We start from the raw sequence: 19,978 nt of genomic DNA, 5'->3' as shown, positions 1-19,978 counted from the left end.
GAATTTGATTTATGTTGGACAAAATGAAAATTAAACAGAGGCCGGGGGGTGACGTTTTGGGTTGGGGGTGGGGGTGGGGGTGGGGGGTGGGTACCGACTACGTAGTGGCATGTGGGGATTGGTTTTGGTAGGATTGATTTTTTATTTAGTTTTTCTTTTTCTTTAAGTTATTATTATTATTAAATAATTGTCATTAATATTGGACCACTTTAATAGTTAAATATAAAAAAAGTCTACATATTAAAAAATTGCCACTCGAGTTTTTTAGTGTAAATTTATCTGTTTATAATTTATATAAATATGTAAACTAAAATATTTAAAAAAGTTATGCATAAAGATATTCTAGTATACATTGTTATTATTATTTTTACTGGCATTTTTTTCCCATGTGATGCACGGGATATTATTTCAAAAGTAAAAAAAAAAATCAATTTAATACATAATAATAAAATAAATTACATTTATATAGTAAAATTTAAAAATGTAGTATTATTCATATTTTATAAAACATTAGTCTTTTTTTTAAATCTTACATATTAAGATTTATAATCCAAATATATAGGTTTAGATTCAACAAAATCGAATTTCTATCTTTATCTATTACGATTTGAAATATATTGATGAGGAGATTGATAATTGTTGAAAATTAATACATAAAAAATATTAAAAGTAAATAATTACAAAATTACCATTAAAGTTTTTTAGGATTATCGTTTCTTTCTTTTATATATAAGATTATATTTATTTATTATTTATCCATAGTTAATGGACTTTCGGCCGTCCAAACTCCAAACTATGAATTCTATACACTTTTAGTTCAATTTCTTTTTTTTCTTTTGTTTTTTCTTTTCTTAAATTACCCTTATATTCTAGCGTTCCAAGAGAAAAATCCATGGTATTTGGATCATGCTAACCATATTTTCTACTTTCACAAATATGCGTACAATCGATCTTTCATTTCGATTCTCGAAAAATTCTTGTGGAAATTTTATGTTATGTATTTAACTTTTTCACATAATTCAAAAATAAATAAAAATAGATAAAGAACAAGAAGAAGAAAAAGAAAAAAACCGGAGAACCAACAAATTAGTTATAGAAAAAAAAAAAATTATTTATTATTTATAATATGACACGATAGAGTAGTAGTACCCTAGGATGGAATTGATTAATTGAATACCTTATACAAAATTAATACGGTGCAATTTTATTATTTTACCATTATAAATTAAAATTCCCATTAGAAAATCATAGAACATTGGTAGGGCAAAGAAAAGGAATGGATTGATATGCCAACCGGGTGGTAGGGTAATTTGGTAAAGATATTCACCTTAGTGATGATGGAAGAATAATCAATAATTTCATGGAATATATTCATTATCACCAATTTATTATTATTATTATTATTATTATTATTATTATTATTATTATTATTATTTAGTTTTTCTTCTTTGTTTCTTTCTTATTATCAATATCAGTTCAAAACCTCTAGATCTCTTGATATTATTCGATTTTTTTTTTCGTGTTTGGGTTAAGCGGAATAAGAATAGACGACAATGTTAGCATCTACAGGAAGTTGAGCATCAAAATGCTAACTCATTAGGTATTTAGATAAAAATTTCTTTAAAAAAATTCTATTTTTCAATTTTCAATTTCAACAACAATACATGCAACACAATTGTAGGAATTCCTTTTAGAATGGGAGTGTTAGAGAGAAGATAAATTGGTGTGCATACTAAAACTCGTCATATATTTATCATTGCAGATAATATATTCGAAAGTTTATGAATCGTCGTCACGGATTTATATTACAATAAAATATGGAAAAATAAATAAGAGTGACATAAGAAGAGTATGGAGAAGATCAAAAAGAGTAAGGGCCAAAATTCATAATTACATAATATTATTAAAATAAAATACTTTTTGTTTTTCTTAATCAGGGGGGCATAAAGCCATAAACCCTCTGAAGTTGCATATTTTCAAGAAGGGTTAATTACAATTGTCCCCAAAAGTAAGGTCTATTAACAAAGAAACCCCTCATTTTCTTATAATTACATTCATCCCTGAAATTTGTAGATTTCTTACATTAACAACATCCTTTTATTGGGGTTGAATGTAAGAAATTACAAACTACGGGAATAAATATAATTTCACAAAAATGAGAGATTTTTCATAAATAGATTTTCCCGAGGGAGATTGTTGTAATTTATCCATTCAAAAAAGGAAAAATAAATGCCTCAAGAGTTGAACTTTTGAGTGTAAATGGACCCAAAACAAATTTTATAAACTATAAAAACTAAAAAGGCATGTGAGAGAGAGAATACAATGAAAGCAACGACCAAATTCATCTGAACATGAGACAATTCTTTATTCATCAACACACCAAAAACAAATTATCCCCATTTTGTTGATAAGGATACTTCATGCAAGTACTTATAAATTATAATATTTTTTGTTATATATTATCTATTGTTTTAGATTTACAATACTGCATTATTTAATTTTATTAATTAAACTCTAAGTATCAATTTTTTTTTCACATTATTAAATGATCAAGATTATTTTAGTCTTTGTAGTGTGTTTTCTAAAATCAAGACACGTTTATTGACATTTTTAATACTTGTGCAAAACTAAAAAAACGACTAGTAATTATGAACGAACGGAGTATTATTTATGACATTGTATTCGAAGCCTAGGGTAGTACATTAATTCCATTTTTTTCATAAGGATACTTAGTATATACGAGCATTACCGGAACCAATATTTTAAGTTTGAGGGGCCAAATACATTAAAATAAATTAAAGGGAGACCGTCAATACTATTGTACACAAAAACATATATTTATATATAAACTAGTATAGATTTGAGAAATGTTGGGGGTCATGCCCCCCTAACCATGTACTGACTCCACCACTACATACGAGTGTCTATAAAAGATACTATTACTTATGACATGGTCTTCGAAGCCTAGGATTTTATGCATAAATTACATTGTGTATTGACTATTGATTGATTAAAAGCTACTACTATTATTGCAACTTAATAAAAAGGGAACAAGTTAATGATAAACACAGGGATATCACTATTATTACAACTTCTTCTAGGGCAAAAAATTAATATTCACATGTGATGTTAAACAGATATGTGTGTCTTTTTCTTTTTTTTTTTTTTTTTTTTTGTGGTTATATCTTAAACATGGATATGGTTGACTGAATAAGTACATGAAATAATTGTCTTCAAATGACAATTAATGGCAGAAGAGATTGAGGTTAACATGTAGCTAATCATATCTCAACCTGAAAGTACTTGTCTACCTATAATTTGGCAAAGGAATAGAAGGAAAACGAAAACGAAATTGAAAAAAAAACATGTATATATTTTTTTCATACCATGAGAAATCAATTAAAAAAAATTAATCTGATATTTTCACCGGTTTCCAAAATGTAACAAATTTGAATTACAATAGGAAACGGTAAAGAAAAAACAGTGGGAGAGCCAGCATAAGGTAACAAATAATTCACTTTCCGTCGAACAAAGTGAATCTATGGGGACTGAATCTTATAGCTCCAAAAATTGTTTCCGCCAAATAAAATAAGGAGAAGAAAATGAGGACTGAATTGTATTTAAAATTAAATGAAAATGACCAAAAAGCCCATCTAGTATATAGCCTAGGGTAAATTACGGCCACTTTCTGAAGTAATGTCAAATTAAAAAAAAAAATTAACTTATGTTTGGTTAATTATAACTATCGCTCAACTATTTACTGTCTTACGAAAAAAACCATTATTCAGTAGCTAAATTTGACATTATGAAGGTAGAAGTATAAGATAATATATAGTACAAGGGTGATTGTAATTACCCAACCAAGAGGAGATTTTCGTAATTCGACATTACCACAAGAGTTGACCGTAATTTATCATATATACTATATAGTTGCCACATGACAAGATCTCCAAACCTCATTATGGTTCTTGGGATTCGACCATACTTAATTTTAGTGTATTTCATTGAAATCACAAATCTAAGATCCAACATCAACTTGAAATAATTAAAAATTATAAAATTATTATTATTTTAAGGGTAGGGTTTCTTGTACCCTAGCCAAAGATCCATTTATTTCATCTATTCAATTAAAAATAAAATATAAACGCCAAAATAAAAAAAGGGTCCCCTAAAAAACTTTAGTGTCATTTCAATTGAAAAAAGAAAAGAAAGAAAATTAAATGCGTGACACTAACTTTAAGCAAACATCACAGCAAACACACGGCGTCTTGACAAAATATTGTGTCACCTCCTTGTTGGATTTAGGTCAATGTGTGTTTCTTCCTTATTTATTTTTTTTTTGCACCATTTTAATTTTGATGATGGTAATAGTTAAAAGACATGTGTACCTTAATGAAACATAATCCTGACAATAACGTTGTGATAATAATTCTTGCAAATTTTTTTCTTTTTTCTTCATAATTATGCCCTACTATATAGTACCCCATTTTTTCCATAATTGCATCATCTTTTACCATTAATTTTCAATTTAAGTTAAGTTTTGTGTGCAATTGTACATCAATCAAGAAGATTTTACGCAATCAATTCGGTCGATGAATAGTATTTTAGGTTTATGGCATGATAGACGTACATTGAATGCTAATTCCTTTGCAGTGGAGTTTTTACTAGTTGTAGTGGGATTTCGATCATGTTAAACTTTTAAACTTCAAAATTCTCTAAAAATCTTAACACTTTCTCAAACATTCAAAATAATGAATTCAAACTCTGGCATTCAATCCGGCACTTACGACTAGTGATTTATGGATACCTTTGAATACATTTATCTACGATTTAAATAGCAAATCATTGTTTAAGATTAGGTTATAGGGATTTGGAGTTCAAAAAAAAAGTTGGGTGAGTTTAGTGCTCTAGAGCATGAAGTTTGTGATTGTGTTTGGTGTTGTACATCATGAAACATATTTTCGTGTCGTAGAACACGATTTTTTTTTACTTTTTACTTTATAATTTTGTGTTCAACAGCACGAAACAACTCAAGTTTGCTGAAAAAACATGAACAACTGATTTTTTTTCTCACAATCAAAATCTGAATCGGCCATTCAGACAATTGTTGTTGTTCTTTGAATATTATCATAATGTGTTTCACTTTTTACAAAATTTAAAGAAAAATTAAAGTAGAGAGAATTATAAATTTTTTTAGAGGATTTGAAAAAAATGACTAAAATCATGCTGTGACCTAGTACTATATCCGCTGCGAATAGCAAGTCCGATATTTAAATGGTAGGATATTTACCTATTATACATTTCATGTAATGGTTCAATCTCCCTTTTCATTTAAATCAAGCTCAAAAAATGAATATAATAAATATTAAAAATAATAATAATAATAATAATAATAATAATAATAATAATAATAATAATAATAATAATAATTAAAAAAAGGGGGGGGGGGGGGGGGGGGGGGGAATATTTTTTGTAGTGGGATTTGAGGAGAGGAAGGAGAAGCATATAAATTGCGAAGGTGTCTCGAATTCATATAGAGAGTGAGATTCGATTCCTCTCAACATTATTTACCTAATCAATTTGCATGGTCCCGACAGCCAGATAGATCAATGTCGCTTTTCGAGGACAATCAATTTATTAATTACTCACTCCCACTCCATTTCTTTAATACTTTTATTTTTTATTTTATTCCCAAATTTCTTCCCACTAGTAATATACTTTGAATAGAAAAACCCCTCAAATGTTCCCAACTCTGACTCACCTGTCACACAACAAATACTTCTTTTCTAAGAAACAATTATAAATAAATAATACAGCGCAATCAAATTAATTACTACTCCATAAACAAATAAATAAATAAATTAACGTCAATGCCCCCAAAAATTTAAGGTTGACCTTTTGCAACGGCCCATCAAGACAGAGGTTTAATGAATGGGCCACCGTACGTACATGGGCTTCTCTCTCTATCTCAGTACGTAGGTACGTACTACGTACCCCCCCAATGATTTTGGAAAAATATCAAATCTTCTGACATATCATTATCTAGATATCACACGTAAAAATGATATATTACAACAACATTTCAAATTTCAAATGGTAACTCAGATGTCAGTAACTGACTAATATTCAGTGTTCCTTCACTTTGCCAGAATCCAATACATGCCCAAATAATAATAAGTAAAATACAACAATACCACCATTCGTAAGCGTTTTGCACGCGTATAAGCGTTTACGATCATCTTCAAGCTAAAATAATTTACTATATACAGAAAATAGGGGAGGATGAATTGGATTAGTAGGGTAGAGAGCAATCTTCCTTTCTTACACCAGTTTGTCGATATTTCCGGAGAGGTTCTACTCTTCCCAGGTTAAGTAAGGACTCGATAAACCTAAGCCAACACGAGGCCATCATATTCATAGTCCGACCAAAGCCTAACCCGGATCTAGGGCCCGATTCCTCTGGGTCAAAAATTACGTTCAGCTCAGAAGCACGCAAATAATGAGAAAATAGTAAAATATGCTTCGTAACCATTGTGAGGGAATATACGGCTATTTAAGCCGTATATCGAGATAATACTACTTCCAAGTTCATGTGTGATCTTTCTTGCTTTTCTTGAGCAATAAGGACATTTGGTCAATATAATCAGGACCAGCTACAGCAGCTCCAGCTCCGTGTGCACCGAGCAGCCACTGCAGAGCGGCAGCTGCTGCTTCTTTTTCTGCTTGCTTCTTGTTGCTGCATGGCTGCCCCGTTATCAGCATGCCGTTTAATTCCAGACTTGTTTGGAACTGTTTGTTTGTAAGCTGCTTGGTCTTGTAGCTGGGTAGAGCATAGCCTGCTCGAGTTAGTAATGTCTGTAGCTGGCCCTTGGCGTTATCACCTCCTGGCCCACTTTCCCGGTTCTGTATCAGGGTTGATTCTTGTGCAATGATTGGTTGTTTGGAAGGGTCTAGTAACTGACGGTTGAACACAAATTTGCCAGCAGACCGATCTTCTGAGATTAGCAGACGTATTGCTGACATAAGCGCGTGGTAAGAGTGTATGCCCATCGTGGGATTTAGGAGCTGCCCATAGTAAAACCCAACAAAATTATAAAGAAAATGAAAAAACAAATACCAGATTTCAATTATAACCTAGAAAATAAACGAACAGCTAGGCCTGGTAGATGGTTTCAATTCATTTCACTCACTTTGACTTGAATTAATTCATCAAGCTCTCTCCTCAAACTCTGGTACAATTCAGCTGTTGTCGGATCCATATAAAACTCCAAGTATCCACCCAACATTTTTAGGTGTCCATCCTGTGAAATTATAGAACAAGTCACATCAGCATATGATATTCATAAGCCACGTCCCACCATCGTAATCTCGATAAGGACATATTTTTGAAACTGAACTTAAAGCAAGAAAATAAAGTACGCAGATTGAGAAGTATACCATCTCCCCTTTCGTGATGCTTCCACCAAATAGGAGCAGCATTGAATCAGACACAGCGGTTGAATCCCGCAAAAAGACAGAGTTTACTTTGATTTTTTCGTTAAAAGCGAGCCATGGATATGGTATTCTTGGGTGGCGTGCGTTCACTGAGTTCTAAGTGATATAAAAGAAACCATAAATATATAAATCTTCAATCTCAAAAGGCACTTGAAAGACATTAAGCTATTGGAACACTTACAGAGTATAGAAGCACAATTCCATCTTCCATTGTTTTCAGGGAAAAGGATTTTTCATTGTGCTGTCATAGAGTTTAAACCAAAGTTCAATACCATGTTATTGATTCTACTAATAAACTTTGTACGGCTAATAATCTAATGATTCTTACCACAACAGAACAAATTCCAGGATACAAGCCATAACAAATAATTGAACGCACGAGATGCTCATCATAGCTCCAGACACTGTAAGTGGCTGGGTTGATATCGACTAGACCTGTATCTTTTAGCAAAGAGTAGAACTCCTTACGAAGAGAATCAATAGCTTTCATAGACTGTACAGACAGGAAATTTTGCCAGCAATATTCATATGCGGATAGATCTCTATCAGCAACTTTCCAGCCTTCATAAGCCCGAACAAGAGCAAGATGGTCACTGCAATCTAGTGAAAACCGTGCCTTTGCCGCTTCTGCTAGCTATAACAGAAAATTTAATGCGTTACTTGTAATTGTAGATGTAATTTCGTCAATACACAATAAGAGGGAGCTCTCATTAGACCTGAGACCTCCATTGAACTTTTCCATATTCATTAGTAACTAACATATAAAGAAAATGTGTTTCTGGTTCATGAATGCCAAAGGCAGAACAATCATAAATATGTATGCAAGACAAATTTTGCAGCATTCTGAAGTCACCATCTAATGCCTCTTAGCAATACAATTTCCTCGTGCTTTTCAGACAGGAAAATGCAGTTCGATTTTCACTTTTCAAGTAGTGTCTTACTGAAAAGCATGCATCAAATTTCCAAAACCTCCGAGTAGGTTTGGTTTAGTTTAGGGTGTTTTGGCAGAATATATAGACAAGCTACTCGTTTTGATGGCCTTTGGTGCTAAACCAAGAATATATAAAACAGTTGCTCAGATTTCTTAAAAAATTGAACATCATCAAAGCATTGAGTCAAAGAAGAAAATTATTACCAAAAGAAGCCACTTTCTGCAAGCAATGTCAGTAAGAATGCAAAATATTTCATCCAGTGTGTGTATGTGTGTGTGGAGGCAATAAAGTGTTAGTCTGAGACCAAAAGCTCCCACAGGTTCACAAGGCAATACAGGAGGCTCGTGAGAATGAAGTGAGTTTTCCAATCTTTTAGATAAATATTAACTAAATCAATTAGTTTCATAACTTCTAGGCACATACACCAAGAAATAAATAAAACATCCAAATACAGTATAAAACAAGACCAAACAAAATGGCAAAAGAGGCAGTGCTACTGACGGTAGAACACAGATGTTCCTTTACTATCACAAAAGCCACCTGCCCTTGACATTTTTCAGCAAAAAAATAATACATGATATACAGTAAAGTCCATTGTAGAATGATGCATTGGCACAACAATACGACTAATAAACTTCGGAAACGTATATAAATTAATATGTATAGTATAAAGAGAGCAAATTGAAAAGGAAATTCTTAGCAAGCCACACTATGTGTGCCTTGCTCTTTTCTGTACATAAAGGCCTAAAAGGGAACCTGACCAATAGAGCCTTGAGTATGAAAAATAAGAATTCATGGTAGGCATTATCAGTCAAGTCCTGGAATTAGGCATGTGAATTTTGAGAACAACTGTGAATATTAATATGATTGCTGGCAAATTTAGATGGAAAACTTGATGCATGATGATGAATGTCCTAGGAGAATTAATGTATATGCAATCATAAAATAATAGTTGATTCTAGAGTGTTTCTTACGTCCTTCTTGTCATATGGAGCTAAAAAGGGATCACGGACACTTAGACCAGCAACAACACTTAATATTGGGTCCAAGCAATTAAATATGACACCAAGTAAAAGCATTTTCCCAAGTTTCGGCTCCATGGGCAGCATTGTCAAGTAGCGCCCTGTAAATGAAATCAGGCAATATATGAGAGAATAAACCTTATTAACCAAAAAATGGATAAGAAAGTAAAACATTCTAACTTGCCTAAAACAGTCAGGTTCTCATTCTCATCTAAAGCCCCAATTATCTTTAGATACTCGGTAGCATTTTGAACCTACAATAGAAATAAGTAAAGCTATGACTTCATTTGACATGGAACTTGTGAATCGGCTTCCTTCAAGATTCTTTTATAAAAAAACAATGTCCTGTTTTCACAGGGCAGATCAAATCCATCCCAGTGAAATGAAATCGATGATAAAATAGCGCAGCATATCCGAGAGAGCATTACCGCGAGACACTCTGGTGATTGAAGTGCCCTCGATAAGAACTCAGAGATTCCCCCAAGGTTTAAACTCTTGATCTGCAAACAGAGGGACTGTAGAGGAGTTCTCAGAATTTCAGGTAATTGATAATCTGCAAAACCATCATATACGCATCTTGGATAAAGATGGTAGCATTCTCCTGGCTGAACACGTCCAGCTCTTCCTCTTCTCTATTTACAAACACCAAACGGAGAGAGATAGATCAATACAGAGGATAAATGCCAACACAAATGGTACTAAAATACTGGTAAATCATGCACTTATTAAAGGTCATTTGAGATTGTGTTATAACAGTGCAAAAAACTCATCGAGGTTAGACTTTGGTCCGTCTATATTTGTAGGTCAACCCAAAAAATATTACGAATAAGACATCTCATTACAGGTCCGTATATACTTATTATGGTGCGGATACTGTCCATCAGCACATTTTGGTTAATTTCTAACATCTAAAACTAAAGAATATTAAACTCAGATCTTCTGTGCTCCCTATATGCTATTAGAATAATATTTTATTCGATCACATTGTACAAAATAAAATGCATTAGTAGATAGAAATTAAAGAATAAGGTCAAAAACAATTTAAATGTTAGAAAAAACAACAAGAAGCTGCTAAGTCCCGTGACTAAACAAGGAACTTAAGCTGAGTGTTACGTACTTGCTTAGCTGAAACCTTTGAGATCCAGGACGGAAGCAAACAAGGAGTGTTATTTAACGCATCATATGATGTCTCCTTTGCCTTCCCGCAGTCAATAACAAAAACTACGTCGTCAATAGTGATGCTGGTTTCAGCAATGTTTGTAGCTAGAACAATCTTCCTTATCCCATATCCAGGATTGTCAAAAATCAATTTCTGCAATAATAGAAGATAAAGATGAAGTAAGCAAAAAAACACATGAGAAATAAATGTATTTGCATGCAAATGCATATCATTAGTAGAACAGTTAAACAAGACATATCATGAAGCAATGAAATGATATACTTTGTCTTCCATACTTACTCGAGGAAAAAACAGAGAGAGAGAAAGAGAGAGAGCAAACAAAAGGTCCTGATTTCTATTTTCAAGAAAAGAGTAATCTAAAAGACTGTTTTAAGTAAGTGTATAGCAAATTTAAATGCCCAGTAGAGCACATGTTGGAGGGTGTAAATGTGAATATGCATTCAAATATTAGATTCAGAAACTAGATGGAATTTTTGCTTCTTTAAAAGGAACAAGCAGGCGACACTTATCTAAATAGGTCGCTTAGTCTAAACATATATATTTCTCATAATTGGCCAAGCAAATTTGGTAATCACATATCTCATATCTGTTAGTGAATACCACGAGGAATAAGTTCTTTGATACTAAAAGGCCACATCAGTCATGACAACAATCATTAAAAACAACGTTGAACGACAAAATGTAACTGTAAATCATTTGAATATTCCGTTTTCCTCTGGGAATCTGCTCCTGGTGGAGGAAAAAGAAAATCTAAAGCTGTAGTGATGAAAGAAAATTTGTGAGACCATACCAGATTAATCAGTGGAAATGATTTCACCAGTTAATAAGAAAAATTGAAGGACTGCGACAAACATGGGTTGGTGAGGGAAGAAATAGAGACCACAAGTTCAATTTTAGAAACAAAGCAATACCAGATGTGCAGATATTACATGAACCACAATAAACATATTGATAACATTCACAATGACAGGCAGTAATACCAATGTACCAAACCTAAAGACAACCGACGAGTGATATCCCAATCACCCGCTCTGGCTTCTGTACTGCCTATAGAGCCATCAACCATGGCATGCCAGTAATAAAACCATAAATTAACAATACAAGATTAAGTCGTGATCAAAGTCAATAAGGGAGAACCATGCCAGATTAAGCAGTGTAGGTGATTACACGAGTTAATGGAAAAATCTGAAGGACCACAACAAACAAGGATTGCTGAGAGGGCAGAAATCTAGACCACAAGTTCATGTTAGAAAATAAAGCAATTCTATATGGGCAGAAAATAAATGAACCAAATAAACCAATTGATAACATTCACAATGACAGACTGTAATACCAACATAACAACAACGGAGACAATCAAAACGTAACATCGCAATCACCTGTTCTGCACTCCCCATTGAGCCATGGCATGCCAATAATAAAACCCGATTTGCATCACCTAGTACATGATGAGCTTGAAGCTTATCTTTCAGAGATGTTATGTCATCCCACCCAGTCATAAAAACTAAAACAGCACCAGGCTTTTCATTTTCACATATATTGTATAGAAGATATTCTATGAGGTTGAAACCAAGACAATCAGGATTCCAGTAAGACAAAGACTCCCTTGTCCGAACAGAGTAGTCATTGAAGTCAGCAGCATTAAGTGTCTCCTGATTCATTTTCAAGGAATATGTATATATTATTGTATCAACATGAACTTAGAACATTGACAAAGTAACAGATAGAATGGATTACCTCTACTGCAGTAGCAATTTGACTCTTTCTCTTTTTTGGTCCTTGTTTGCTCATCTTCCACGTCTTCTCCACACCGTAATCATCTATTTGATTGTAAGGGGTCAACTGGTATCCTGTTGCCTCCAAAATACTTTCTAAGAAATGAGTCCGTACCGGATAAGTAAAACCCTAAATCAACAGATTGGACAAGGATTTAACTTCAGAACTAATTAAATAGGAGTTCTTCCTAAAAGCTGAGTTTGTAATAGATAAGTAAAACACAAAGAGCTCCCTTTGTAGCTATATCTATATAAGTTGTCGTACAAATTCCTCAGAAAAGAATCTATTCTACAACTCACAAGAAAAAACTAATGACAAAAAGAATATAATTGTTGGCAGTGACTGCAAATAAAATGTAAACTACTTAATAGACTTCAGAGAAGATTTATTGTCATTACTAAACAACAAGATACTGTAACATACGTATGTAGTACGCACCCCTATATCACATCACACTTCAACAAGAATTTTACAGTGAAAATTGCAACCCAGACTTTCTCAAAAATAGTATTAGCAGCACATGACCAACTCGAAACTCCCAATAAACTGGAGTTACAGCTGCATAATCTAAATTTTGCACACCAGACAACTGGTGATTTTTTAAGAGAAGTTCGCTCTACTGGCATCCAAGAGCAATCAAATTGTTGCTTTAAAATTCCATAAGAATTAAAACAAAATAATCTAGAGATATCATAGATACAATTTACATCCACAAACACATTCCCCAAGTTGTCCTCAATAGTTGAAGCATCAACTTCTATTATTATCTTTTTTTCTCAAATCTCAAGTCTATCCACCATAAGTACAGAGTTTCTCGTAAAGTTGGTAACATTGGGCCAATTGCTTTTTATTATTTAGAGATTTAGGTCAAGGCACCTTTGATAGCTGACAAATTCTTCTCAAAACCAAAATGATATACATATACGACCTCCCAACTTTCAGAACCTTCACAGCTTAGAAAGGGCATAATACTGCCCAACCAATATTTTAGGAAAAATGGCCATGTTCACTAACTAAATGGAGGAAAGAAGCAAATAATATCTGGAGCAATAATGAGATGCGAGTGTAGAATTTATAGACTAGAGCGATAAAATCAGATACCCACAGGAATTTGGACCATTGGAACCCCACCAAAGTATGATGAGAAGAGATCTGCATCTAAGGTTGCACTCATCAAAATAAGCCTTAATTCTGGTCGACGGGGAAGAAGATCTTTCAGCACAATCAACAGAAAGTCTGCAAACATCCATACAAAGAAGTTAACGATGAGGTTTTACCATGTCTAATGATTTCAGTTAATTAATACAAAAAAGAATACCTTCATTTATCCCACGTTCGTGAATTTCATCCACGATAATATGTGTTACACCCTTTAAGTTTCTATCAACTAATAGTCTGCGTAAGAGGATGCCAGTTGTGCAAAAGAGTAGGTGGGTATCCCTTCCTTTCATACCTTCTAGCCGAACTTTATATCCAACCTTTAAAGAAGATTACAATAGCAAGGGAGGTACTATTAGTCTGTTATAATATAAAATTCATTAAAAGATGTAATTATCATAGACTCACTGTTTCCCCCAGCTTCTCCCCCCTCTCTGTGGCAATCCTCTCAGATACAGATATGGCAGATATTCTTCTGGGCTGAGTACATATAATATTGCACATCGCCCCATGCATAGAATCTATCTCAGAGTCCAAAATAAATTGGGGAATCTGAGTTGTCTTCCCGCAACCAGTTTCACCAGAGATGATGACAACCTAAAAAGGCCACAATTCTGTTCAGCAATAGTGACATTAAAACTAATACTGAGAGGAGAAACTTAATCCTCCATATTGTTTATAAAACTGTCATTAGCAATCACGTTAATTGAGATTTTACAGGGAGGGATTCTTGTTCAGTTTCAATAGTTATTTGTAATAAAACTATTTCTCAAACACTTTAATTTCCCACACGAACTCATCGCTTTTTCCATAGAAAATCCATTAATCCAAAACTCGAGTCTTCCCAAAAACTTAAAGATATTACCGAGTATGGAAACAAAGGAGAATACTTGTGAATCACTAAGGCAGCCTTAGGGATATTGGAGCCTCTCCCAATCCCCATAGTAGGGTCTGGTCAGAGGTTGGATGCCTGTGTTGTATGACCATTTAATAAGGCCATTTTTGTTTTGGCAATACTAGTTAAGAAAATGCTAAAAATAATTATAATGACGTACATTTTACTGAATTTCTGCCTACTTCGTCATTTCTTCTTAATAAATAAAAAATCTGGCGAACTCGGCCTGTTCAATCTGATTTCTTGACAAAATTTCAGTAGTCAACAACCGAAACTTGTCTACCTTTTAGATCGGTAAGCACTGCCTGGGCATTCAAAGTTTGTAAAACTTTTTGGAGGATATCAACGAAACAAGTTAAATATTCTCCAAAGGTATACATCGAGTTTGGACATATTGTTTTTGGACATTTACCTAAAATAAAAGTGGTGGACAACCACCAATATTTAAACTCATTCTTTGGACCGAAAACACCAAATTTTCACACAAATTACAATGGAGGAATCAAAAACTTATTTTGTTGGTTTTCTCCACATATATTGTTGAAGTCTAAGCCCTAGAGTCTTAAATCCTCCTTCCTAGGTAATATTGTGTTTTGCTGGCGAAATAACAAAGTGTTGGAGTCTGACTCATAAATCCTCCTCCCAATTGCTGAAGAAATGAGAAACTGTATAAAAGGATGAGAAATCAAGATGATTATGGAAAGATTTGGTGGTGTAAAGAGATTTTTGAGGCATAAGATCATTTCTATAAAATTAATTTGAGAAATAGGTCAAATAGGGATATGGGATGGTGAATTGAGTATTTGAAATAAAAAATGGTGCTGTACTTAGTATGGTGGTGTAAAGAGCGATTTTTTTATGTGGAAATATTGTGACTCGAACTTTAAAGTTCAGAGAAATTGAGAAGTACTTTATTTATTAGCTTAGAAGAATGATAGTGTTCAGAATATTGTAGGAACCAGAGAATGAAAATGGGAAACATTAATAATCTTGTCATGGAAATGTTTTCCACATAGGCTTCTAAAAATTACTTTTTGCGCATGATCTTAAAATAACTAAGACAACAATCAAAACCAAGGATTGCAGCTATAATAGTCAGAGTAAGTTGAATTGATTAGCCAAATAAGCGTACATGAAACAACACAAAGAGAACATCATTCTGACAGTTCATCATACAAAAACAAAATAACTGATATGAAGAGCATACTAGATCGAAGCAATAATCACCTAGGCAAAATGCCTCAAATTCTGAAATACCTGGTTCCGTGAAATGGCACTTAATATAGCATCTTTCTCCTTATAAGCGGGGAGTCTACTACGGAAGTCCATCATCTTTCTTCCTTCGGGGGATTCCTGTAAGAATGTGACGAATTTTATGATGATAAATGGTATGTACCACTTTTTATAACAAAGACAAACTCAGGAAACTACTGTAACAAGATACTAAATGGGAAAATTCAACATTACTGGATTACATATAGACAACTAATAAGACCAGAAACCATGCGAAGTGATTAAAACATAAAGTTAAGTCACTATTAGAACACCAAGAGAACGAAATTATTCTTTACATATTCAAGAACCAGTTTCTTGAGAGATCCTGTACTGAGGACTAAATCAAAATCCAGTATTATTTGAATTTTTTTCATGACTTGAAACAGAAAAAAAACTGAGTCATTTTTCTTAATGGAAATCATCACAAAGATTTGGTGGTTCTTAACGTAATACTTCAATTGTTGATTCAAATCCTAATGTCCCACGTCATGTACATCCTAAACCCGAATTTCAAAAAATCAATTTTCTGTTATTACAAAAATACGGAAACAAAAAGTTATTTAAAGGGATCCATCCAACTCCAGGAGCTCTAAAATACAGTGTGCATAAATATGAACTGTGAATACAAATCATTTAATCAATCTGTAGAGATAACTGCACCTGCCAAGTGTGTTTCTCATTACGCATTTGCAAACTTCTTGTGCACAAAATTTTCTCCAGGACAGCATTATTTTGTGGAAGTGTCTCCGGTTGCTCAAACAAGCTCTCTTCGGTGGCAATACTGGCATTACTGCTTGTTCTTGAAAACACATCCATGCTCTTATGCTTTCCAGAAATGTATTCCACAAGATAAGCATCCACACGCTTTTGCAAACTGGGAGGCAAGATCACCTAAAAATATCTCAACATAATTGGAGCATATAAGCAAAGAACTTTAAGGGAGCAGGGAACTACTCGGGATTTTCTTTCATTAGCTTTTGTTTTAAAAAATTTCAACTTGGGAGATGTGGATTGAAGGGCGTCACTGAATCAATAAAGAAGTTGAGGGAACTTCAAAATAATGATGAGCAAAGCTAGTATTTGATGAAAAAGTCCCAAGGACCTAGGGATTGAATCACAGTGCTAATATTATATGAAAAATGAAACGGATCATTAAGATGACCTAGAAAATTCAAAGAGTAAAGCAGCTAATGTTGATGATAGAACAATGCGTGAAGGATCACAAGAAAATATACCTCCCTCTGAGGACGCTTGTCATCAAGATCGAAACGATAGTTGGGTAATGGAACTTTACTGACAACAACTACCTTCACATATAGGTGGCTGCAAATAAATGTATCTTAAAGTTAACATCAAATGTATACAAGAGGAGAGGACTTGAATACAATTCATGCCAAAGATACCTGTATAAACCCATTTTGCTTGCTAAAGCTGCTATTTGCGCAAAATCACGTCTATCCTTTTTCTCTCTTGATACTATCTCTTGATTATCCCTACTGTGCAAAAGTGTATTTAACTTCCATTTCCATTCAATAATATTATCTGAAGAAGCTTCACCCTGAAATTCAGACAGAAATTCAAGAAAATATAAAATGGTTGTACTAGAATGTTACGCAAAAACAATAGCTACAGACCCAAACATGTATATCAAAAGAAATATATCAACAATAACACCCACTAAAACAAGTAGACAACATCCTAGTCAAACCTGAAGCTATAAATCGAAAACATAATAAGCCGTGTTCTGATAAAAACCATATAGACATTTATCAGCATATTGCATTCCCATCCATTGGAAAAATAACAATCTAAACAAGTGATGTTGCAAGTTTTAACATTGTTGAGCTGTGAATTTCCGATATATGACCCAAACTGTAAGATAACATGACGGAATTACACATGAGAAATTAACCCAATCAGATTCATCTGACTATTGTTTCTGCCAGTAATATATCAGTTGAGGATTAAGTGTCCCATCTTTTTCGAGATAAATCCACTCTACCCTTCATCTATAACTGGGTAATTTTGTGGCCATATATGCTAAACCAGATATGCAGTTTGTCACAAGATTATTTGGTTACTCATCAAAGCACAAGGATCGGTATTTATTCCGAACTTGTTTTCTTAAATCCTAATCACTTTGTCACTAGTTCTGACAACAACTTGTCCCATAACTCGGCACATCATTGTCCTTATCAACAACATTTGTTTTTCACTCGCATCAAAAGAACGATGAATTTATTTCTTTGACTAAAGGAAGAAGTTAGAGATGACAAGAGAGAATCAGGAAAAATATCGACTCAATGGGACTTGACAGCAATTAATCGGTAGAAACTGTATGCATGACCGTTTTCAGGTTACAAATTTCAACCATAAGCAGATGATAAACAATGAAAAGAACATTCAACTACAGTTATCATCATTTTTTGCTGCCCCAACCCAATCTCATCCTAATAGTAAGATAATTCCAATGCACAAGTAAGATTCATCATCAATTAAAAACTGCAATGCATTCATAAACCCAAAATTAACAAAAGAAAACATGATACGTATCTATATATCAAACATACATGTTGCGCCGAAAACTTGAATTCAGGGTCGAAGCCTTGCTGGGCCACCTCCTCAGGCCGCGAAATTTCCTTTTGCTGCGGCAAGTAAGGATACGAATTAACTGAATTACTCTTACAGTTGCTATTGACGGTTGGAGTGGTAAACGAGCTCCGGTTTTCAGCTTCAGTGAGAGTGGTTACACTTGTATGCTTGGAATCTATGGCGGCGGAGGCAGTGGTGATTACAGAGCGGAGGCGGTTGTGGGGAGGTACGTAGACCCCTTCGTACGGTGTACGGGGGCGGTCTTTCATTCTGAAGAGCAGGCGGCGCGGCGGCGGCGGTTGGGTTGGGGGATGAGGTTTTAGGGTTTTGGAGAAAGAAATAATGTATGGGGAGAATTGGAGATGTAGGTTGCTCATGCAACGCGTGAATATACGCTCGCACGGTGTTGGTTGATCGGGTCGGGTCAATTCGGATGCTGCTGAGCGGGGGGGGGTTTCACGGCGGCGGCGGCGGCGGGGGTTGTTGGGTTTATCTATGGAACAGAGGCACAAAAGAGATGATCGGAGCCAAGTCTCGTGAGGCGCACGTGCAGATAATGGATACTGACACGACGCCCACGTCATACATTAGCTAATTTCTTCTTTGGATTGAATTTTCATAGTTGACTTTAATATTTCGAATGTTACTACCATTTTTTCTCTAAATCATATTTTTTATGGTGAAAAAAATTAACTTATCTCTCATCTGTAATTAAATTATTATACAATTTTACTCTATTTTGTGAATGAATAGTGTATTTGGTCTTCCACCCATTTTATTAAATTTTTAAACAAGATAATAAAATAATAATGTTTAACGATTTTGCTATTTACATAGAAGTTGTTCAAACCATTGTAATTCCTTATTTTTCGTACTGCAAAATTCTTTTATATATCGCTAATTTTGTTGAAAAACTTACATTTATGATTTTTGTAGGCTTTTGTTTTATAAGAAATTGTTCGGAAAGAAGTTGTGGAACTTGAGCACGGATATAAATTTGGAAGATATACTTTCTCATAACATATGGGATTCATTGATGGCGCGTAATGTATGTCGTTGGGCATATTTCTTTTATCAACACGATTCATTTGTATGGATTGACAAAGAATCCTGCGACATGAATATTTTTCATACACAAATAGCATTTGCATTATTGACTCGTCATGCAATCCAAAGTTAAATAAACTAGTAATCTGTAAGTTATTGTAACTAGATTTTTGGCTCGTGCGATGCACGAGAATGAAGTAAAATTGATACAAAAGTAAAGTTCTATTTAAACGATAAATTGAAGTTTCAATTCATTCTGATTTTTGCTACATGCATTGATGATAATCCCCCATCTATAAACCATATTTATGAATTTAACTTTATGTTTTTGATGTCATATGGTTGTATATTTATATTATATAAGGTAGAAGTTCGACGAATCTTCTTCTCTATCACCCATAACAACCTCAACAAATTTACTATAAATCAATGATGCCATTAAATCTCAAAAGTTTATCACGAGCAACAACCTTGCTTTTATTAATAAAATAAGAACCAAATATTTTTCTAAACAATTAAATAATTTTCCCATAAAATTAATATTAAGTAAAATGACAATTTTAGTGGGAAAACATACGCAAATTTGTGGCCAAAAAGTTTGGATTCT

The 19,978-nt window shown here is 33.7% G+C and overlaps 1 protein-coding gene across 1 annotated transcript; it reads right to left on the bottom strand.

Moving 5' to 3' along the window:
- Positions 1-6,049: 6,049 nt before the first annotated feature.
- LOC105954226 (DEA(D/H)-box RNA helicase family protein) lies at positions 6,050-19,071 on the bottom strand. Its single transcript, XM_012977900.2, has 19 exons — positions 18,303-19,071; positions 17,136-17,290; positions 16,968-17,055; positions 16,393-16,623; positions 15,715-15,810; positions 13,971-14,159; positions 13,723-13,882; positions 13,510-13,640; positions 12,366-12,533; positions 12,008-12,280; positions 10,566-10,760; positions 9,877-10,080; positions 9,633-9,702; positions 9,401-9,549; positions 7,823-8,128; positions 7,676-7,735; positions 7,438-7,590; positions 7,191-7,301; positions 6,050-7,065 (listed from the first exon to the last, which is right to left on the bottom strand). The coding sequence occupies exons 1-19, from the start codon at positions 18,906-18,908 to the stop codon at positions 6,589-6,591; spliced, it is 3,822 nt and encodes a 1,273-aa protein (XP_012833354.1). The 5' UTR covers positions 18,909-19,071; the 3' UTR covers positions 6,050-6,588.
- Between the last annotated feature and the right edge of the window lie 907 nt (positions 19,072-19,978).

The sequence above is a fragment of the Erythranthe guttata genome, chromosome 12, assembly GCF_056151865.1.
Source record: "Erythranthe guttata isolate IM_541 chromosome 12, IM_541, whole genome shotgun sequence".
In the NCBI taxonomy this organism is placed as follows: domain Eukaryota; kingdom Viridiplantae; phylum Streptophyta; class Magnoliopsida; order Lamiales; family Phrymaceae; genus Erythranthe; species Erythranthe guttata.
This window is presented reverse-complemented; position numbering and strand designations above follow the sequence as displayed.